At 39.8% G+C, this 23,152-nt stretch overlaps 1 protein-coding gene across 1 annotated transcript in view; it reads left to right on the top strand.

Annotated features, from left to right (window-relative positions):
• The window catches only part of LOC128638604 (cytoplasmic phosphatidylinositol transfer protein 1), a 340,423-nt gene that overhangs the window by 297,895 nt on the left and 19,376 nt on the right, over positions 1-23,152 (top strand). The window contains exons 8-9 of the mRNA XM_053690660.1: positions 3,705-3,768; positions 7,086-7,172. Of these exons, the coding sequence (XP_053546635.1) occupies positions 3,705-3,768; positions 7,086-7,172 (151 nt within the window). The remainder of the gene's footprint in view (positions 1-3,704; positions 3,769-7,085; positions 7,173-23,152) is intronic.

Below are 23,152 nucleotides of genomic sequence, written 5' to 3'. Positions count from 1 at the left end.
TGTGGCAGGGTGACTATATTACTGTGCATAATTATTAGGCAACTTAACAAAAAACAAATATATACCCATTTCAATTATTTATTTTTACCAGTAAAACCAATATAACATCTCAACATTCACAATATACATTTCTGACATTCAAAAACAAAACAAAACAAATCAGTGACCAATATAGCCACCTTTCTTTGCAAGGACACTCAAAAGCCTGCCATCCATGGATTCTGTCAGTGTTTTGATCTGTTCACCATCAACATTGCGTGCAGCAGCAACCACAGCCTCCCAGACACTGTTTCAGAGAGGTGTACTGTTTTCCTCCTTGTAAATCTCACATTTGATGATGGACCACAGGTTCTCAATGGGGTTTCAGATCAGGTGGAACAAGGAGGCCATGTCATTAGATTTTCTTCTTTTATACCCTTTCTTTGCCAGCCACGCTGTGGAGTACTTGGACGCGTGTGATGGAGCATTGTCCTGCATGAAAATCATGTTTTTCTGAAGGATGCAGACTTCTTTCCTGTACCACTGCTTGAAGAAGGTGTCCTTCCAGAAACTGGCAGTAGGACTGGGAGTTGAGCTTGACTCCATCCTCAACCCGAAAAGGCCCCACAAGCTCACCTTTGATGATACCAGCCCAAACCAGTACTCCCACCTCCACCTTGCTGGCGTCTGAGTCGGACTGGAGCTCTCTGCCCTTACCAATCAAGCCACGGGCCCATCCATCTGGCCCATCCAGGCTCACTCTCATTTCATCAGTCCATAAAACCCTTAGAAAAATCAGTCTTGAGATATTTCTTGGCCCAGTCTTGACGTTTCAGCTTGTGTGTCTTGTTCAGTGGTGGTCGTCTTTCAGCCTTTCTTACCTTGGCCATGTCTCTGAGTATTGCACACCTTGTGCTTTTGGGCACTCCAGTGATGTTGCAGCTCTGAAATATGGCCAAACTGGTGGCAAGTGCATCTTGGCAGCTGCAACGCTTGACTTTTCTCAGTTCATGGGCAGTTATTTTGCGCCTTGGTTTTTTCCACATGCTTCTTGCGACCCTGTTGACTATTTTGAATGAAACGCTTGATTGTTTCGATGATCACGGCTTCAGAAGCTTGCAATTTTAAGAGTGCAGCATCCCTCTGCAATATATCTCACTATTTTTGACTTTTTCTGAGCCTGTCAAGTCCTTCTTTTGACCCATTTTGCCAAAGGAAAGGAAGTGCCTAATAATTATGCACACCTGATATATGGTGTTGATGTCATTAGACCACACCCCTTCTCATTACAGAGATGCACATCACCTAATATGCTTAATTGGTAGTAGGCTTTCGAGCCTATACAGCTTGGAGTAAGACAACATGCATAAAGAGGATGATGTGGTCAAAATACTCATTTGCCTAATAATTCTGCACTCCCTGTAAAATACTCTAACATATTAGAGCATTTCCTTTTTTGTACTTTTATGTCCCTTTAATTTTATTTACACTAATTTTGATCATGTATGATCTGTTGTAAATTAAGTTAAAGGGACATAATACTTATATGCTAAATCACTTGAAACAGATGCAGTAGAACTGTAAAAAGCTGATAGGAAAATATCACCTGAGCATCTCTATGTAAAAAAGGAAGATATTTTACCTCACAATTTCCTCAGCTCACCAGAGTAAGTATTTACTAAAAAGTTGTTTTTTTTTATTTACTGCCCAGCTGCAGATTTTTTTTTTTTAAAAAAGGAAGAAATGAACAGCAGCCAATCAGCATCAGCAGTGTTGAGGTCATGAACTCTTTTACTGTGATCTAATGCGATTTCACTTAACTCTCATGAGATTTCATTGTAAACTTCCATAAACTGAATAGGGAAATAACATGAATGTGCAGAAGGCTCACTCCCTTGTCAGTCCCGGGACAGACATACTGATTTGCTGCTTAAAGTCCTTTACAATGTGGTGTGAATACTTACGACATTTTGAGGTAAAATATCTTCCTTTTTTACATAGAGATGTTCAGGTGATATTTTAAAGTCAGCTTTTTACAGTTAAGCTGCAGCACTTTCAAGTGTTTAAACATTTGGGTATCATGGCCCTTTAAGGCAGCTGTGTGTTTTTGCCCTTTCAGTTTTGAGTAAGCAGCTACATTCTGATTAAAAGATGAGAAAGATGTTATAAGAAAAAAAAACTTTAATGCATTTAATTTTCTTATTTCTTGTATATAACTAGTATCCCTGCAAAGGGAGGATAAGCCAATCGAAAGTGGCATATGTGCGTAGCTGGCAATCTCTGCGAATGTTCAGCTCAAAAGCAGGTCTTGTCAATCATCCCGGCCATTTGTAGCTTGATAAATGGAGTTTTGGAGGCCCATTTATCAAGCTCTGTATGGAGCTTGTGGGCCCGTGTTTCTAAAGACCCGCTGCTTCCATAACCCTGTCCGCCTGCTCTGAGCAGGCCGACAGAATCGCCACAATTCAACCCGATCGAGTACGATCGGGTTGATTGGCACCTCCCTGCTGGCGGCTAATTGGCCGCAAGTCTGCAGGGGGCGGCGTTGCACCAGTAGCTCTTGTGAGTGTAATTGCTCTCCGTATTCAGCGAGGTCTGCAAGACCTTTGATAAATAGGCCTCTTGGTCTCTAACACAGTGCTGCAGGAATACTCTACTGTTAAAGAGACATGAAACAAATACTGTAAACTACATGATTATGAACCTTCATATATAAGAATACTTTTGCTATGAAAACTGCAGCTTTATTTTGTCAAATGAGTATATTGTTTTATGTTTATTCTATTTACTGATTTATCAATCACAAACTAATATTCAGATATAGCACAAACTCTGTTTGAACATGTGCAGACTGGGTTAGCCTGCCATCTTGTATTGCCTTAAGGAGGTTTAGCACTGATTCAACATAGTTACTACTGCAAAGAATGATTTTCCTATCATGATTGTTGATGCAAAACTGATAAACCATCTTTTAAAAGCATGTGACACCATAGAAGCTTAGGGAGGGGAGGGAGGGAGGGAGGGAGGGGAGGGGAGGGAAAGTAAACAAAGCTCACATACATAAATTGCCTAAAAGTATTAACCCAAGTCTCCCTGGGAGAAAGTCAAGCAAGCACAATTTTTATATGTATTTTACAGCAAAAGGCTGCAAAATAAGTAATGATAGTACTGTATATTGCAAAGTTAAAAACAAATCCTTAGACCTGGGTGGATGGTACAGGCTGTGAATAAGCATCTGAGCACCAGTAAGAATTGAAAAAGAAAACAAGCTTTTTGCAATCTGAAATTTATATGTTCTAATTAGAATTAGAATCTTCCAATCTGGTAGATATCTGTAAAGAACATTCTTAGATAGTAAGCTAGCTTACAGGTTAATATTTGAAAGACCCTAAAATGTCAGCATAAATCTCTTGATGGATCTTGGTGTAAGATTTAAAATATGTAAATCTAGCGCAAATCGGCCAAAGGGGCCCATTTATCAAGCTCCGGAGCTTGAGGGCCTGTGTTTCTGCTCTGAGCCGCGAATCTGCAGGGTACTGCGTTGCACCAGCAGCTTTTGTGAGCTGCTGGTGCAATGCTGAATACGGAGAGCGTATTGCTCTCCGTATTCAGCGAAGTCTGTCGGACCTGATCCGCACTGTCGGATCAGGTCCGACAGACCTTTGTTAAATAGGCCCCAAAATCTTTACATGCATTTATTAATTTATGTTTTTCTTTTCTTTTAGAACATTAAAGATATTTTACTTGCAGGACATAGGCAAGCTGTAGCATGGATGGATGAATGGTATGGTAAGTAGAAAAATGCTTAGAAAAAGTTCACAGAAATATTGATGTATTCATTGCCCTGGCTTTAGACTTGGGACCAGAGATCAGCAAACTTTTAACGAGCCAGATAAAGTAAACATTTTAGGCTTTGTGGACTAAGAAGCACAATTGAGGATGTACTGTAGGTACTTCTATAACAAGAAAAAATAAAAAATTGTATTGATGCAATTTATAATATTACAAACAAATGAGCCACTCGTATTTGTCAACATATGCTGAAGTGCGCTGAGCAGTAGGATAAAGAGACAAATGAGCAGTAGGATAAAGAGACAAAAACTCAATATAGGGCTTCTGTCACAATTACTCAGCTCTGCAATTGAAGCTCAAAAGCTGTCATAGACAATACATACATGAAACATAGTAGTGTTTCTCAATCGCAGTCCTCAAGTACCTCCAACAGTTCAGGTTTTCCCTATAGCTGAACTAGAGCATAGGTGAAATAATCAGCTGATCAATAACCATGGTAACCAACCTGCTCTCACCCATCAGATGATTATTTCACCTGTACTCTAGCTCAGCTATAATAAAAACATGGCCTGTTGGGGGTACTTGAGGTCCGTGGTTGAGAAACACTGAAATAGAGTAGCTGAGTTCCAATAACATTTTATATATAGACATTGACGAAGATCATTTTCATCCATCACAAATTATTATTTTTCTTTTGATTTTTTTTTCAAGCATGTTAAATTGTAAAAACCTTTTTAGCTCACAGGCTGTACAGGTTGATTGACACCTCCTGCAAGCGGCCGATTGGCCGCGAATCTGCAGGGGGCGGTATTGCACTGCTGGTGCAATGATAAATGCCGACAGCGTATGCTGTCGGCATTTATCGATGTGCGGCAGACATGATTCGCTATAGCGGATCATGTCTGTCCACACCATGTTAAATTGACCCATGAACTGTTTTCTAAGCTCGAACAAGAGAACAAAAAGTCCAGTGAGATATATGTGTGCTCTGTGAAGGGATCCATTACCATATGCAACATGCAGCGTGTAAGTGAACAGATAGACAAGCTGTAGTAAATTACCACATACAATGGGACTGAGGTATAAACCTCTTCTACCTCAATTGTTGACTCAGCGTGTGCAACATAGACATAGAAGTAAAACACCTATTTCACAGGGCTGTCAGAAATGTGACTCTCTATTATCAAGGGGAATCCGGCAGCAGCGGTAAACAACCCCTGACCTGCCGGTCATGCCCCTAAATAACCGGGTAAATGTACAACGTTACCGTAGTCCTGTTGCAGTCAGTAAACTGGAAAGAAGAAAGCACTTAGTCCATAGTGCAGCTGGACTCCTCCACAAAGCTCCTCAAGTCCAATGGCGTCCAGGTCAGACCTCGTAGGCTCCTCTTCTTCAGGGAGAACTGTGTAGTGCGTAATCGGCTCTCAATAGGACTGTTTAAATGCGGAATGGAGTCCCAGTACTCCACAAAAATATAGGATAAAGAAATCCAAACAGTCCTTTAAAGAGAGGTGAGCTGAATCCAGCTTGAAATTAAAAAGAAAAAAATCTTTATTGCTGTTAATTAAAAAGGCAGACTCCATACAAAGGGTCAAAGTGGAATAAAAATAAAAAGTTTGACCAGTTTCGGTCTTTCAGACCGTAGAACAGGTGCATGATATTTAAAGGAACAAATCACCTCCCATTGGAGGTACCTTAACCATCTCATTAACTAACGCTTTAGTTAACAAAATCTTTAAATATAGAGACAAGATGTTAGAGCAATTTTGTTATTAGAACTTACACATTATATCCGTTAGTAATATGGGAACGTTTAGGGTAAATCATACAGTGTCACTCACATAATAGAGAAATATACAGTAATATTGTTTAATCAAAATTCTAAAATGGCTAATAAAATGCTCATGATAGAAAAATAATTATAGCACCACTTTCATGAGTATAACATTACATGGAAAAATTCAAGGAACATTAATGTAGGTATAACAGTAATATGGCAAGAAAATAATATTTTTTCTAAAAAATAATTATGTACAATAGGGTCTCTAAGATTAATAATCTTTAGATGGATATCATTTGTACAACAAAGTAAGTGTAAAATAATTTCAAGCCAAAGCCATAAACTCATAGCAAACAGAGACAAACACCTAGAGATGACAGTATATACATAGGGCACTTTTCCCTGTTTTAGGCCCCATAAATCCCCTGTACTAGCTACATGTAATCATACTCACTACCAAATCATATCCAGGGAATCAGAACATCATTAACATATTTACACCCCAAAATATATATGAATTGGTATGAGAGACTTGTATCCCAAGTACAGTATAGAAGGGCTATTTGCTAATAATCCATAAATCAAATTTATGTGATAGGGAATAGACATTAGTAACTGCTTCATCAGTTCCAGTAATTGATTATGTCAAATTCGGAGTTGAACCCCCTAGGTAGCAGGCTACCAAGCCTGTGTATCCAGTATATTTCTTGTCTGGAAAGTATCTGGAACTTGTCCCCCCTCTTGGGGGCCTCACAATCTGCTCGATAGCCTGCCACCTAATGGAACCAACATTTCCATTATGAACTTCAAGAAAATGTTTGGACAGGGCTGACACCGCTCTGTCATTGGTTATGAATGACAAGTGCTCTTGAATGTGGGTGCCCACCTCCCTTGTGGTCCTCCCTACATATTGTCGGGATCACATGGTGCATTAAACTAGATAGACCACAAATTTGTTAGTACATTTCACACAACCTTTTGTCTCATAACTCTCAGAAGAGGCGGCCGAGACAAAAGTGGGTGGACCACATTTATATGGTCACAAGATTTGCATGTCCGTTTACCACACTTAAAAGTTCCCTTGAAATGTAGCCAGGAACTCTTGGCATTATAACTTTTTAGTAGCAATAAAGATTTTTTTCTTTTTAATTTCAAGCTGGTTTCACCTCACCTTTGTTTTCTAAGCTGTTGAAAGCCACCTCTTATCTCAGTGCATTTTTCACAGGTAGACAGCGTCTTATAGATAACATTGTGCACACTCCAGTGGAGTTATTTGCGAGTCAGCACTGATTGACTAAACTACAGGTCTGTCAAAAGAACAGAGATAAGTAGTCAGTCTGCAGAGGCTTAGATACAAGGTAATCACAGAGGTAAAAATGTATATTAATATAACAGTGTTAGTTGTGCAAAACTGGGGAATCAGTAATAAAGGGATTATCTATCTTTTTAAGCAATAAGAAGAGTAGACTATCCCTTTAAGTGAAAACATTTGTGAAACCAGATATAGCCTGATATTTGGCTTTGCTTGCTTTAGGTATGTCTTTGGAGGATGTTCGTAAGTTTGAGAAAAAACTTCAAGAGGAGACAAACTGCAAAGTAAATTCTCAGAAGAAACCCACAGGTGAGCAAACTGTTCTTGAAAATTATGCACACACATTATTTCCTCTATATTTATTAGGGATGGGTGTCTGTTGCAAATTTGTCTTTCAAATTGCAAAATGAATCTTTACTTTCAGATTCTGATATTCAAAATATTATATTTGAATGTTTTCCCTAGATTTACGCTTATGAGAATAAACATTTTAATTGAATATATGAATATACAATTGTTATATTTCACAAAGAGAAAGATATCCATGTTTTAATAGTCCTCAGACATTCAACAATCAGTTTTTATTTACTGATGTGCCCATCCATATTATTTATTCTTATTTTCCTGATTCTGTCATTTTATTTAGAAAAGTGCTGTTATGGTGTTTCCACTGGATATGGAGACTTTGTAGGAAAATGTACCGGGGGAATAGTCTTTGCTGTATACATGCATATTTAATGGTCCTTCACTATATAATTTAACTACAAAATGCAAATTATTTTTAAATATGTATTTTGTATACAGCTGCATGCAAGGCAATGCTTTTTTATACCTTGTAATGGCAGTTTACATTTAAAGTAAAATAATGTATTAGAATCCTGCCCGAACAACTTAAAGGGACAGCAAACACCATGTAATTTCAGGACACTTCTGTTGTATCAGACAAGTTTTAAACAAATTAACATCTTGTATGCTGAAATTGTTTTTCAATAGCCAAACTCCACACATCACTTGCCACATTTAGGAGAGCCAATCAGAGCTTGAAAAGAGTTTAAGAGAGGTAAGATAACCAACTCTTATTATGAATGCACTTCTAGCACTCTAGGGTTTGATAAAGAGATTGTACAGTATAGCTGATTTAGCTCATAAACAATTGTTAACAAATGTAAGCATTGTGGAAACAATAATACAACTTAACTTGTATTAAGTAGTATGAATAAAATAGGAATGTGTGCGTTAAAAACACTCTTTGGTACCAAAACTATATATATTGGTTCAATAGTCAGATTTATATACAAAAAATTATGAGAAATCTAGTTCAAGCAATGTTGAATATATTTCACAAATGCTATGAGAGCCAACAGAACTAGTAGGTCTTTACAAATAACCCAGTAATAGTGCTGTTCAACATGTGCTGTATAGCAGAGTAATAAATAGCGTTTTGCTAGTTGAGCAAAAAAGGCTGATAAAACGTTTGTGAATAGATAGTAAATGTGCCCTGGGTAATAATTGAGAGGATTCATTGTTGGTTTTGCAACATTTTTTTTTTTTTTTAATATTTTTTATTGAGGAAAAATTATTGGCATACACAATAAACTGCACAGCATAATACAAATGCTCTTCAAAAATACTTATACCAAGGAGTATCTTATAGGACACATCGACATAATAAGATAGAAAATAAAATACATGAGATGAGCAATAGGTATCATCCAAGAAGAGTAAAACCCAAGGCACATACTATAAGCGTATAGGTGATGTACAGTAACTTATCGGTAATTTACATGTTTGCTGTAGAGAATAGGGTAGGTTAAGGAAATACTAGCCAATAAGAAGAATTGAGCCCTCAAATACATGCAGAAGGCCTCTCTTGGACCTCACATCATATAGAATAGTGACAATTATTGAGAGCAATCTGGTTTATAGGAGACCACTCATGGATCTCTTTAATGTAACCTCAGATTTTCTATTATTTAGCTATGCTTTTTGAGTAGGTATACTGAGTTAAAAATTTTGTAAGTTGGTATTTATCGGCGCCAGCTAAATAGAATCATGGTGTTGACATATTCTGTGTTATATATTTACTGTGTTGATCAGGCAGCTTATACAAAAAAATGAACAGTCTCAGGGCTATTTCCAGGGCAGTTCGGCAAGGGCAAGGATAAACTGTAACTGATTACATGACTAGGGAATATGTTATCAAAAATTGTACTACTAAAACTACTTACTAATATTTGCAGCCTTAGCTTAAACTAAATAATATACTGCGCCCTCATTCACCTGTACTGGCTGGTTATGTAAGTATGCGCAGGATGTGCAGCCCCGGCCGCAAGCCCCACACCCCCGCACAATGAATTTATAATAACAATATAGCCATTTTGAGTTCTGTGTGAGAGTCACAATATCCAAAAATATATATTGCAAGGAAAAATATGCCCATATATATTAAAGTACAATTTGGGAAAGAGGCTATATTATGCATGTAGCTAGAAGTAAGACCCTCACAATGGTATAAAACCCCTGAAAAATTCAGATTGTGGTACCTATTGAAAACACTTAATATTATAGTATAGGGACTTGCTTATAAAACAGTAATTGCATTTAAACCATTCAACTTAGTGCTGTTAGGATATTGTAAAGAACCAAGCAAGACTTAATAATATGGTATAAAAAAACTGGCAAATGAAACAGTAACTGCATGTAAAGTATTCAACTTAGAGCCGTTATGACAGTGTAAAGGACCAGGCTAACCAATTCCAGTGTTAATCCTCATGATCATATCATTAGGTTGCCAAATCGTATAAAGTCTGCGTCTGAACCAAGGAATAGTAAACAAATATTGTCTCTGATCTTGAATAGTGTCCCAGATGTACATCCTTTTGTCATTGTAGCAAGGGGTTTGCAAAATTTGTAAAGTTAGTAGGGGTCTTTGTGCTAGTGCCCACGTATCTATATGAGCTTGGGGCAAATGTTCCAAAAAGACTTTCGTGTCTGAATGTTCCTCGGCATGCATAAAAGCTGAGTGAATCACAACTATAATTCCCCTGTCGCGCCCTGTATCTGCTGCATAGTCGGCAAGTTTCCATCTGGGCTCAACATTCACACTAACCTCGCCATGTTTCTCAGGCCCTGCGATGGCGCGCACCCCTTGTGTTTCAATCAGGGTAGGTTTAAGACGCTGGGGCCCCAGAGCGTTAACGCTTAAGTGCGGCACCAAAACAGGGTCAACTGAAGTGTCTTGCCGAAGTGCCGTGGAACTTTCAGGGCGAAATGCTTCAGACAGCTGTTCTTCCAAAGCCGCATGGTGATCCGTGAGGAGATTCTGTAGCGCTTGTAACAGGGCGCTGATACAAGTCATGTCTTCTTCCATAGCAAGCGGCTGGTCAGCATATCAAACAGGAATCAGGAGCTGCGCTGGCACCTTCTTGGTACTGAATATTCAGCACTTTGTGTCGCTCGCATCTGACACTCAGTGCTGCTTAACGACAAGGCCTTGGTGTGCCTCGCCGGGGGGTAATATAAAAAGGCCTCAACCTTCCAAGCCGCTCCGGGCGCTCAAAACTGCAGAAATCTTGTCTATGTTAGGCTCGTCAAATGCAGGTTCTGAAATTGGTTAGAGATCTGTATGGTTAGCTATAATTCGAGCTGTTTAGAAGGTTATTCCAAGTAGAGATATATAGGATGCAGGAGCAGAGTGGAAAAAAGCAGCCTATCATGGCTGCCACCCGGAAGTTCCCCCCGGTTTTGCAACATTTAATAAACAACCTAGTGTTTGTAAATAGCCAAACTGCTTGGTAAAGTTTGACCTATTATTTATACAAGGTGTAGCCGCAGCGTATTGTGAGCATTTGCACAGTATATCCCCATAAAGATAGTAATAGAGCATTAATGTTAGTGATAGCTAATATGGCTGAAATTTTGCCTGGAAGTCATGAATCTAATTATACTAAAAAGTGTGGATGAAATAACAAGTAACCTTTCTGTTCAACGCAATCCCTTAGTGTATAGCACAGTAGGTAAAAACTGTTATTACTGTTCCACAATAGGTTTAGGGTTGCGTAAGTGAACAGATAATAACTGAGATCGTAATGCTACTTGAGAGCAAACACACTTATCCTAAGCCAGGTATGTTTGTCAGATGCAGTCATGCGCAGTAGATACTGCAGAGGACAAACATATCTGGCCTTGAACAGCAGAGGAGTGCGCACTGTGGAAGCTGCCTGGTGGGGGAGTGGCAAAGCGTGCGTGATGGGGGCATGGCCGGGCATGGCACAATGGGGGCGTGGTGAGGGGGCATGGTCGGTGGGCGTGATGAGGGGTGTGGTCTCGTGGGAGTGCGTGTGAAGGGCGTGGCCAACGGGAAAGACCAAAAGAGAGGAGGGAAAGAGAGAAAGCAAGCAAAAGAGGGGGGAAGAGAGAGAGCAAAAGAGAGGGGAGAGAGAGCAAACGAGAGGAGGGAGAGAGAGAGCAAAAGAGGGGGGAGAGAGAGCAAAAGAGGGGGAGAGAGAGCAAAAGAGAGGAGAGAGAGCAAAAGAGGGGGGGAGCACAAAAACAGAATTTATGCTTACCTGATAAATTACTTTCTCCAACGGTGTGTCCGGTCCACGGCGTCATCCTTACTTGTGGGAATATCTCTTCCCCAACAGGAAATGGCAAAGAGTCCCAGCAAAGCTGGCCATATAGTCCCTCCTAGGCTCCGCCCACCCCAGTCATTCGACCGACGGACAGGAGGAAAAATATAGGAGAAACCATATGGTACCGTGGTGACTGTAGTTAGAGAAAATAATTAATCAGACCTGATTAAAAAAACCAGGGCGGGCCGTGGACCGGACACACCGTTTGAGAAAGTAATTTATCAGGTAAGCATAAATTCTGTTTTCTCCAACATTGGTGTGTCCGGTCCACGGCGTCATCCTTACTTGTGGGAACCAATACCAAAGCTTTAGGACACGGATGAAGGGAGGGAGCAAATCAGGTTACCTAAACGGAAGGCACCACGGCTTGCAAAACCTTTCTCCCAAAAATAGCCTCCGAAGAAGCAAAAGTATCAAATTTGTAAAATTTGGCAAAAGTGTGCAGTGAAGACCAAGTCGCTGCCTTACATATCTGGTCAACAGAAGCCTCGTTCTTGAAGGCCCATGTGGAAGCCACAGCCCTAGTGGAGTGAGCTGTGATTCTTTCAGGAGGCTGCCGTCCGGCAGTCTCGTAAGCCAATCGGATGATGCTTTTAAGCCAAAAGGAAAGAGAGGTAGAAGTCGCTTTTTGACCTCTCCTTTTACCAGAATAGACGACAAACAAAGAAGATGTTTGTCTGAAATCTTTTGTAGCCTCTAAATAGAATTTTAGAGCACGGACTACGTCCAAATTGTGTAACAAACGTTCCTTCTTTGAAACTGGATTCGGACATAAAGAAGGTACAACTATCTCCTGGTTAATATTCTTGTTAGAAACAACCTTTGGAAGAAAACCAGGCTTAGTACGCAAAACCACCTTATCTGCATGGAACACCAGATAAGGCGGAGAACACTGCAAAGCAGATAACTCTGAAACTCTTCTAGCAGAAGAAATAGCAACCAAAAACAAAACTTTCCAAGATAGTAACTTAATATCTATGGAATGTAAAGGTTCAAACGGAACCCCTTGAAGAACTGAAAGAACTAGATTTAGACTCCAGGGAGGAGTCAAAGGTCTGTAAACAGGCTTGATCCTAACCAGAGCCTGAACAAATGCTTGAACATCTGGCACAGCTGCCAGTCTTTTATGTAGTAAGACAGATAAAACAGAGATCTGTCCCTTTAGAGAACTTGCAGATAATCCTTTCTCCAAACCTTCTTGTAGAAAGGAGAGAATCTTAGGAATTTTTATCTTATTCCATGGGAACCCTTTGGATTCACACCAACAGATATATCTTTTCCATATTTTATGGTAAATCTTTCTAGTTACTGGTTTTCTGGCCTGAACTAGAGTATCTATCACAGAATCTGAAAACCCACGCTTTGATAGGATCAAGCGTTCAATCTCCAAGCCGTCAGCTGGAGGGAGACCAGATTTGGATGTTCGAATGGACCCTGAACAAGAAGGTCCTGTCTCAAAGGTAGCTTCCATGGTGGAACCGATGACATATTCACCAGGTCTGCATACCAAGTCCTGCGTGGCCACGCAGGAGCTATCAAGATCACCGAGGCCCTCTCCTGTTTGATCCTGGCTACCAGCCTGGGAATGAGAGGAAACGGTGGAAATACATAAGCTAGGTTGAAGGTCCAAGGTGCTACTAGTGCATCTACTAGAGTCGCCTTGGGATCCCTGGATCTGGACCCGTAGCAAGGAACCTTGAAGTTCTGACGAGACGCCATCAGATCCATGTCTGGAATGCCCCATAATTGAATCAACTGGGCAAAAATCTCCGGGTGGAGTTCCCACTCCCCCGGATGGAATGTCTGACGACTCAGATAATCCGCCTCCCAGTTTTCCACTCCTGGGATGTGAATCGCAGATAGGTGGCAGGAGTGATCCTCCGCCCATTTTATGATTTTGGTCACTTCTCTCATCGCCAGGGAACTCCTTGTTCCCCCCTGATGGTTGATGTAAGCAACCGTCGTCATGTTGTCTGATTGGAATCTTATGAATCTGGCCTTTGCTAGTTGAGGCCAAGCCCTGAGAGTATTGAATATCGCTCTCAGTTCCAGAATGTTAGCCACCAACGGAGTGAGTCTCTGGTCTTCTGATCTACTTGAATCACTGGAGACAAGTCTGTATAGTCCCCATTCCACTGTTTGAGCATGCACAGTTGTAATGGTCTTAGATGAATTCGTGCAAAAGTAACTATGTCCATTGCTGCAACCATCAACCCTACTACTTCCATGCACTGCGCTATGGAAGGACGTGGAACAGAATGAAGAACTTGACAAGTGCTTAGAAGTTCTGATTTTCTGACCACTGTCAGAAAAATCCTCATTTCTAAGGAATCTATTATTGTTCCCAAGAAGGGAACTCTTGTTGACGGAGACAGAGAACTTTTTTCTATGTTCACCTTCCATCCGTGTGATCTGAGAAAGGCTAGAACAATGTCTGTATGAGCCTTTGCTTTTGACAGGGACGACGCTTGTATTAGAATGTCGTCCAAGTATGGTACTACTGCAATGCCCCTCGGTCTTAGAACCGCTAGAAGGGACCCGAGTACCTTTGTGAAAATCCTTGGAGCAGTGGCTAACCCGAATGGGAGGGCCACAAACTGGTAATGTTTGTCCAGAAAGGCAAACCTTAGGAACTGATGATGTTCTTTGTGGATAGGAATATGTAGGTGCGCATCCTTTAGATCCACGGTAGTCATAAATTGACCTTCCTGGATAGTAGGTAGAATCGTTCGAATGGTTTCCATCTTGAACGATGGTACCCTGAGAAATTTGTTTAGGATCTTCAAATCCAAAATCGGTCTGAAGGTTCCCTCTTTTTTGGGAACTACGAACAGATTTGAATAAAATCCCATTCCTTGTTCCTTTATTGGAACTGGGTGTATCACTCCCATCTTTAACAGGTCTTCTACACAATGTAAGAACGCCTGTCTCTTTATTTGGTTTAAGGATAAGTGAGACATGTGGAACCTTCCCCTTGGGGGTAGTTCCCTGAATTCCAGAAGATAACCCTGAGAAACTATTTCTAGTGCCCAGGGATCCTGAACATCTCTTGCCCAAGCCTGAGCAAAGAGAGAGAGTCTGCCCCCCACTAGATCCGGTCCCGGATCGGGGGCTACTCCTTCATGCTGTTTTGTTAGCAGCAGCAGGCTTCTTGGCCTGCTTACCCTTGTTCCAGCCTTGCATCGGTTTCCAGGCTGGTTTGGGTTGTGAGGCATTACCCTCTTGCTTAGAGGATGCAGAATTAGAGGCCGGTCCGTTCCTGAAATTGCGAAAGGAACGAAAAGTAGACTTATTCTTGGCCTTGAAAGGCCTATCTTGTGGAAGGGCGTGGCCCTTTCCCCCAGTGATGTCTGAGATAATCTCTTTCAATTCTGGTCCAAATAGAGTTTTACCTTTGAAAGGGATGTTGAGCAATTTTGTCTTGGATGAAACATCCGCTGACCAAGACTTTAGCCAAAGCGCTCTGCGCGCCACAATTGCAAACCCTGAATTTTTCGCCGCTAATCTAGCTAATTGCAAAGCGGCATCTAAAATAAAAGAGTTAGCCAACTTAAGTGCGTGAACTCTGTCCATAACCTCCTCATATGGAGTCTCTCTACTGAGCGACTTTTCTAGTTCTTCGAACCAGAACCACGCTGCTGTAGTGACAGGAACAATGCACGAAATGGGTTGTAGAAGGTAACCTTGCTGTACAAAAATCTTTTTAAGCAAACCCTCCAATTTTTTATCCATAGGATCTTTGAAAGCACAACTATCCTCGATAGGAATAGTAGTGCGCTTGTTTAGAGTAGAAACTGCCCCCTCGACCTTAGGGACTGTCTGCCATAAGTCCTTTCTGGGGTCGACCATAGGAAATAATTTCTTAAATATAGGGGGGGGTGAACAAAAGGTATGCCGGGCTTTTCCCACTCCTTATTTACTATGTCCGCCACCCGCTTGGGTATAGCAAGCGTCAAGGTGCACCGGAACCTCTAGGAACTTGTCCATCTTGCATAATTTCTCTGGAATGACCAAGTTGTCACAATCATCCAGAGTAGATAACACCTCCTTAAGCAGTGCACGGAGATGTTCTAATTTACATTTAAATGTCACAACATCAGGTTCAGCTTGTTGAGAAATTTTTCCTGAATCTGAAATTTCCCCATCTGACAAAACCTCCCTCATGGCCACTTCAGATTGGTGTGAGGGTATGACAGAACAATTATCATCAGCGCCCTCCTGCTCTTCAGTGTTTAAAACAGAGCAATCGCGCTTTCTCTGACATGTAGGCATTTTGGATACAATATTTGCTATGGAGTTATCCATTACAGCCGTCAATTGTTGCATGGTAATAAGCATTGGCGTGCTAGATGTACTAGGGGCCTCCTGCGTGGGCAAAACTGGTGTAGACACAGTAGGAGATGATGTAGTATCATGTCTACTCCCCTCATCTGAGGAATCATCTTTGGCAATTTCATTATCTGTGGCAGTACTGTCCTTACTTTGTTTGGACGCTATGGCACAATTATCACACAAATTTAAATGGGGAGACACATTGGCTTTCATACATATAGAACATAGCTTATCCGAAGGCACAGACATGTTAAACAGGCATAAACTTGTCAATAAAGCACAAAAACCGTTTTAAAACAAAACCGTTACTGTCTCTTTAAATTTTAAACAGAAAACACTTTATTACTGAATATGTGAAAAAGTATGAAGGAATAGTTCAAAAATTACCAAAATTTCACCACAGTGTCTTAAAGCATTAAGAGTATTGCACACCAATTTTCAGAGCTTTAACCCTTAAAATAACGGAACCGGAGCCGTTTACAAATTTAACCCCTATACAGTCCCAGCTATAGCCTTTGCTGCGACCTAACCAAGCCCAGAGGGGAATACGATACCAAATGACGCCTTCTAGAAACTTTTCCAGCTATTTTCAGATCCTCACACATGCATCTGCATGTCTTGCTCTCAAAAACAACTGCGCAGTAATGGCGCGAAAATGAGGCTCAGCCTACAACTGGGAAGGCCCTCCCTGACTGGAAAAGGTGTCTAACATAGTGCCTGCCGTTAAAAAACGTTCCCCAAGTTTATAAATGTGAATTATCAGCATAAACATGTATAAAATGTCCAAATAAAGCAATCGATTTAGCCCATAAAAGTGTCTACCAGTTTTATAGCCCATATTAAGCCCTTTATTCTGTTTGCTTGACTAAGAAAATGGCTTACCGGTCCCCATGAGGGGAAATGACAGCCTTCCAGCATTACATGGTCTTGTTAGAAATATGGCTAGTCATACCTTAAGCAGAAAAGTCTGCTAACTGTTTCCCCCAACTGAAGTTACTTCATCTCAACAGTCCAATGGGGAAACAGCAATCGATTTTAGTTACTGTCTGCTAAAATCATCTTCCTCTCACAAACAGAAATCTTCATCCTTTTCTGTTTCAGAGTAAATAGTACATACCAGTACTATTTTAAAATAACAAACACTTGATAGAAGAATAAAAAACTACATTTAAACACCAAAAAACTCTTAACCATCTCCGTGGAGATGTTGCCTGTGCAACGGCAAAGAGAATGACTGGGGTGGGCGGAGCCTAGGAGGGACTATATGGCCAGCTTTGCTGGGACTCTTTGCCATTTCCTGTTGGGGAAGAGATATTCCCACAAGTAAGGATGACGCCGTGGACCGGACACACCAATGTTGGAGAAAGAGGGGGAGAGAGAGCTCAAAAGAGAGGGTGGAGAGAGAGCGCAAAAGAGAGGGAGAGAGAGAGCTCAAAAGAGAGGGTGAGAGAGAGCAAAAGAGAGGGGGGAGAGAGCGCAAAAGAGAGGGGAGAGAGAGCAAAAGAGGGGGGAGAGAGAGCAAAAGAGGGAGGAGAGAGCGCAAAATAGGGGAGAGAGAGAGCAATAGAGGGGGAGAGAGCAAAACAGAGAGAGAGCGCGAGCAAAAGAGGGGGGAGAGAGCAGAAGAGGCGGGAGAGAGAGAGAAAAAGAGAGGGGGGAGAGTGCTCAAAAGAGGGGGGAAAGAGAGAGCGCAAAAGAGAGGGGGGAGAGAGAGCGCAAAAGAGAGTGGGGAGAGAGAGGGAGCAAGGGTTGGAACCGCGGTACTTAAAAAATTGGCCCGTGTACACAGGCTTTAGGACTAGTTACCTCAATATGCAAGTAATTGTTGTGGGTTAGAAACCCTCAGCGACATATGGCATCATATAACCAGTAGTAAGGTAACCTGTGGTATGTGATGAGCGTTTATATTGTGTAATGCCACTTAAAAATAACCTTATATAAAGTTAAAAAAGTCCTCCTTATCCAGTAATAGGAGATTACATAGCAGAGAATCGAGAGAATAAAGAGCTTGAAAATAAGCTTAATGTATGGTATAATACACTGAGCACTCCAGCTAGTATGGAAGCATAATATTAAAGAGCGGTATCTTAAGGCAAACTAAAATACAAGAGCTCCTAGGACTCCTCATCAATACCCTAACGTCCCTATTATTTTTCGCCTAGCCGGCTTTGTCAGAGACCTTTGACAAAGCCGACTAGGCGAAAAATGTTAGGTATGTTAGGGTATCGGTACAGGGTACGTCGCTGGTCCTTAAGGGCATAACGACCAGCATCGTACAGAGTACAACGCTGGTCGTTAAGGGGTTGGTTATAAAGACCTACTAGTTCTGTTGGATCTCATAGCATTTGTCAGATATATTCAACATTGCTTGAACTAGCTTTCTCATTAATTTTTGTATATAAAGCTGACTATTTTCTCCACTAGTCCATATTGAACCAATATATATAGTTTTGGTACCTAAGAGTGTTTTTAACGCACACATTCCTATTTTATTTATACTACTTAATAAAAGTTAAGTTTTATTATAGTTTCCACAATTCTTACATATCTAAATCAGTTATACAATCTCTTTATCAAACCCTAGAGTGCTAGAAGTGTATTCATAATAAGAGTTGGTTCTCTTACCTCTCTTAAACTCTTTTTATATGTTAATTTAATACACAACACCTATAACCCTCTATATAAAGTCTATAACTATTTAGACTCATTAATGTGGGATTGAAGGGTTTTATATACATTCAGTAGTGTCATTGGACTCCTTTTGTTTCCAATCAGAGCTTGAGTCTGCAGCTGACAAGGCTAATATTGTTCATTATGCTAGTATAAAGTGCATTGCAGTTGAAGCCAATTAGGGAAAGATATGTAGTAGGGTTAGCATTGAGAAGCCTGCAGTGTGCGTTTACAGTTCTGAAAATTAGAAAAGACACTTTTTAGAGCTAAGTTACATAAAAGGCAGGCAAAAGTATAATACAGAGTTGTTTCACTAAGCTTAGCTAAACTGTTTATATTAAAATATCACAGTGTTTAGTGCCCCTTTATAATTGTTGATGGATGTTTAATAAATAAAACCTAACTATGTGCATGTGTCTTTTCTAACTTTTATTTATTTATTTAAATTTAGCTTATTCTAATCAGCACAATCAATATTCCAAACATGTCTTTTTCCCCGGACCTTATGTTTGCAGATTGGCTGACAAATCTCAGATTCTTCCTGAGGCCCAGTTTAATCACATGTCTATGAAATATTTAAATTAGTTTTTTTTCACAGGCACTTCAGGTGTGTTTCTGAGCATGGAATATACTGGAGATAATAAATGTCTTTCTTTCCACCAAAAACAGGTATTGTAGCAAATTGGGGTACAAAGTAAATTTTCACAAGTTTTCTTTTTATCAAGAAAACATTGAATATGGTGCAAAAAAACAAACAGATTTTTTTAGATAAAAATATAAAAGAATAATTTATAAACATAACAATGTAAACCATTTTGTTTATTAGGTGTTCAACAATTTTCTTTTTCAACTTGTAGCAAAACTGACATTTTTTCAATGCTGTAACGTAAATTTAACATCAAAGTTGTTAAATAAAAATTCTAATCTACCCAATACAAGATAAATTGGGGAACAATGCATATTTAGTATATATGTAATATAATATATACAATTACAGTGAACCTAATTCCAATCCAAAATGAACATTATACATTAACTTTAAATTTGGGCAAATTTTGTTGAGAATGTACAAAATAAATTCTACTCCAAATTCAACTGAAATGCATATACAAATACCCCAGTTTGCACAAATAATTTATTGTCCATTACTAAAAATGTTACCTTGGTAAAACATAAAAGGGGACAGTAAACACTTTGTGATTGTAATATAGAATATTTAGTGCCAGATTACATGTGGAGCGTTATGTAACACTCCCGCTCAAGCGTTAACTCCACTAGAAGTAAGGTTTTTGTGCACGTCAGGTTGTGCTCGTATTACAAGTTGAAAGTAAAAGGTTATCGCTCGCCTGCTAACCCGACGCGCATAAAAAGCTTAACTTAGACTATCATGTTCGCGTTCACATATTTCCGCATAGAAGTAAATGGAGCAAAAAAAAGTGGGAAAAACCTAACACCCTAATCGCGCTCAAACCCAATTGCATTATCTCAAGTGCGCTAACCCGACATTCCAATGTTCTTCACATAGCAGAATATGTTCTATTTATTTATAAATACATATTTGTATATTTACAGTATCTGATGTTTTTTGGCACAATATATATCTGTGCCTATATATATATATATATATATATATATATATATATATATATATATATATATATAGGTATAGATAAATACAGATATTGTGAAAGAATGTATACCTATTCTATATACTGACCCTGCACTAAAAAAGATTGTACAGGAAGGATGTGACTTTATATCTAAAAAAAGGCAAAACAATAGGGAACTATGTGTCTCCCTCTGACTGTTCAGGAAATACAACAAGCAGTTATTGGTTGAAAAAAAGAATAGTTTTTTTTAAATGCAGGAGAAATATCTGCAAAACATGTAATTAGGTAACAGAAGGGGACAGTTTTGTTTCCACACATACCCAAAAATTACATAAAATAAACTTTTTCACAAATTGTACCACAACACATGTAATACATCTATTGACTTATAGGGGGTGCTCTAAGCAATATGTAGGGAAAACTAAGAGACCCCTTAATGACAGGTTCTTAGCACACATTAGGTCAATAAAGGACCCAGATTCATATACCCCAATAGCCAGACATTACAGGGAGTTTCATAACTCAGATCCAAATTTGCTAACAGTCCAAGCAATAGACCATGTCCCGGTGTGGAAAAGAGGGTGTGATAGAGAGAAAAAACTAGGTTTAAGAGAAACATTTTGGAGCTTCACCCTAAATACCACTATACCACATGGGTTATACTTTAGAAAAGACATTGAGGCCCATTTATCAAGCTCCGAATGGAGCTTGAGGGCCCGTGTTTCTGGCGAGTCTTCAGACTCGCCAGAAACACCAGTTATGAAGCAGCGGTTTAGACCGCTATTCCATAACCCTGTCTGCCTGCTCTGATGAGGCGGACAGAGATCGCCACAATTCAACCCGATCGAATACGATCGGGTTGATTGAAACCCCCCTGCTGGCGGCCCTTTAAAGTGATTGTGTCACTTTAAAGTGATTATGTCCCTTTAAAGTGATTGTAAAGTATAATGAATAAGTGCCCCATGAGGCCCAGTTATCAAGCTCCGTATGGAGCTTGTGGGCCCGTGTTTCTGGCGAGTCTGAAGACTCGCCAGAAACAGCAGTTATGAAGCAGCGGTCTAAAGACCGCTGCTCCATAACCCTGTCCACCAGCTCTGAGCAGGCGGACAGGAATCGCCACAATTCAACCCGATCGAGTACGATCATGTTGATTGACACCTCCCTGCTGGCGGCCGATTAGCCGCGAGTCTGCAGGGGCGGGGTTGCACCAGCAGCTCACAAGAGCTGCTGGTGCAATGCTGAATACGGAGAGCGTATTGCTCTCCGCATTAAGCGATGTCTGTCGGACCTGATCCGCACTGTCGGATCAGGTCCGACAGACATTTAGTAAATAGGCCTCAATATCTAAAAATACTCTTAAAAAAGGGGGCACTTTCATTCATTAAATTTTACATTGAAGCTTCTTTTTAAAAATAACACCTTTCTTTATGGAAAACAGACCGGCGATCCACAGCGCGCATCTCCTGCTGTAGTTAGCACAGCAATGACGAATCCAGCTTCCTCCAATCGTTGCATGTCCCCACAAGCTGGACACCAAAAGAGGCACGCAATGATTGGAGGAAGCCGGATTAGTTATTGCTGTGCTAACTACAGCAGGAGATGCGGGTGGAGGATCGCCGGTCTATTTTCCATAAACAAAGGTAAGTTATTTTTAAAAAGAAGCTTCAATGTAAAATGTAATGAATGAAAGTGCCCCTGTTTTTTAGATTAGTTTTAGATTCCGGGCACTTATTCATTAAATTTCACAATCACTTTAAGGAATGACCCACCTCCTGAAGAAAATCTAAACTCATGTGCATGTAAAAAAACATATTAACAGCCAAAATTTTCACACAAAGTTGCACATACCTTAAAGGGACACTAAACTCAAATTTTTTCTTTCATGATTCAGATCTTTCTAATTTACTCTTATTATACATTTTTCTTTGTTCTCTTTATTTAAAACGCCGGAATGTAAAGCTTAGGAGCCAGCCCATTTTAGGTTCAGCACCCTGGATAGCGCTTGCTTATTGGTGACTGCATTCAGCCAACCAATAAGCAAGCATAACCCAGATTCTGAACTAAAAATGGTCCATCTCCTAAGCTTTACATTCCTGCTTTTTAAATAAAGATAGCCAGAGAAGGAATAAAATTGATAATAGGAGTAAATTAGAAAGTTGCTTAAAATTGCATGCTCTATCTGAACCATTAAAGAAAAAAATTGGATTTAGTATCCCTTTAAATTATGTGTGTGTTTTATTCAAGCATATGTTGGGTTTTTCCGAGTAACCCAAGCAATAAGCCATGCTGTGGCTCTTTGTCAAATTAAGGGTCTTTTTTTAAGCAGCCCCCACATGCTACTGTAATAATATATTTAGAGCTCAGCCTGTAAAATTTGAGAACCTGAGCTGTAAAACTCAGCAATTTTTTTATCTTCAGAACATTTCATATTCCTAAAAATACATAAGGGGCGAGATGATTTACTTAAAATTCAATTCATTTTTCAAACTGAATTAATGACATTTAAATCTCAATTTCTTCATGAACATCACACAAGATAAATTATTTACTGGAAACTCAAGTGTTAAGTTTTTAGTAGCAGGCTGCCAGTTGCTTTTGATTCAAAACCAGGAATGCAATAATCCCACATCTTTTTTTTTTGGGGGGGGGGGGGATTTGGGTCTAATGTCAATGGGGTGCCATCAGTTTAAATGTTCCACAGTCTATTTCTACTGTGTTTAAATCCAATTAGAATTATTATTTTTTTCCATATATGTGTATTTGCCTCAGCAAATGGAAATCAGTGCTTACAAACTGTTTTAAATGGTTTGTCTTCATGTTTAAGTAACAGCTTTTGGTACTCAGTCATGATTTGTTTTTTAACCATCAAATCCATAAACAACATGGTTGTCATGGTATTCAATTATAAAATTAATTCCCAATATTTTTATGTTTTAAATAACTCTACTGTCCCTGCACACATATACCTGTAGTCCACATATTTTATGGGTTCCATTTACTATTGTTTGGGTGGACTTGAATTGCTACCATGAATCATGTCTGC

Source organism: Bombina bombina, chromosome 8 (genome assembly GCF_027579735.1).
Source record: "Bombina bombina isolate aBomBom1 chromosome 8, aBomBom1.pri, whole genome shotgun sequence".
Lineage (NCBI taxonomy): Eukaryota > Metazoa > Chordata > Amphibia > Anura > Bombinatoridae > Bombina > Bombina bombina.
This window is presented reverse-complemented; position numbering and strand designations above follow the sequence as displayed.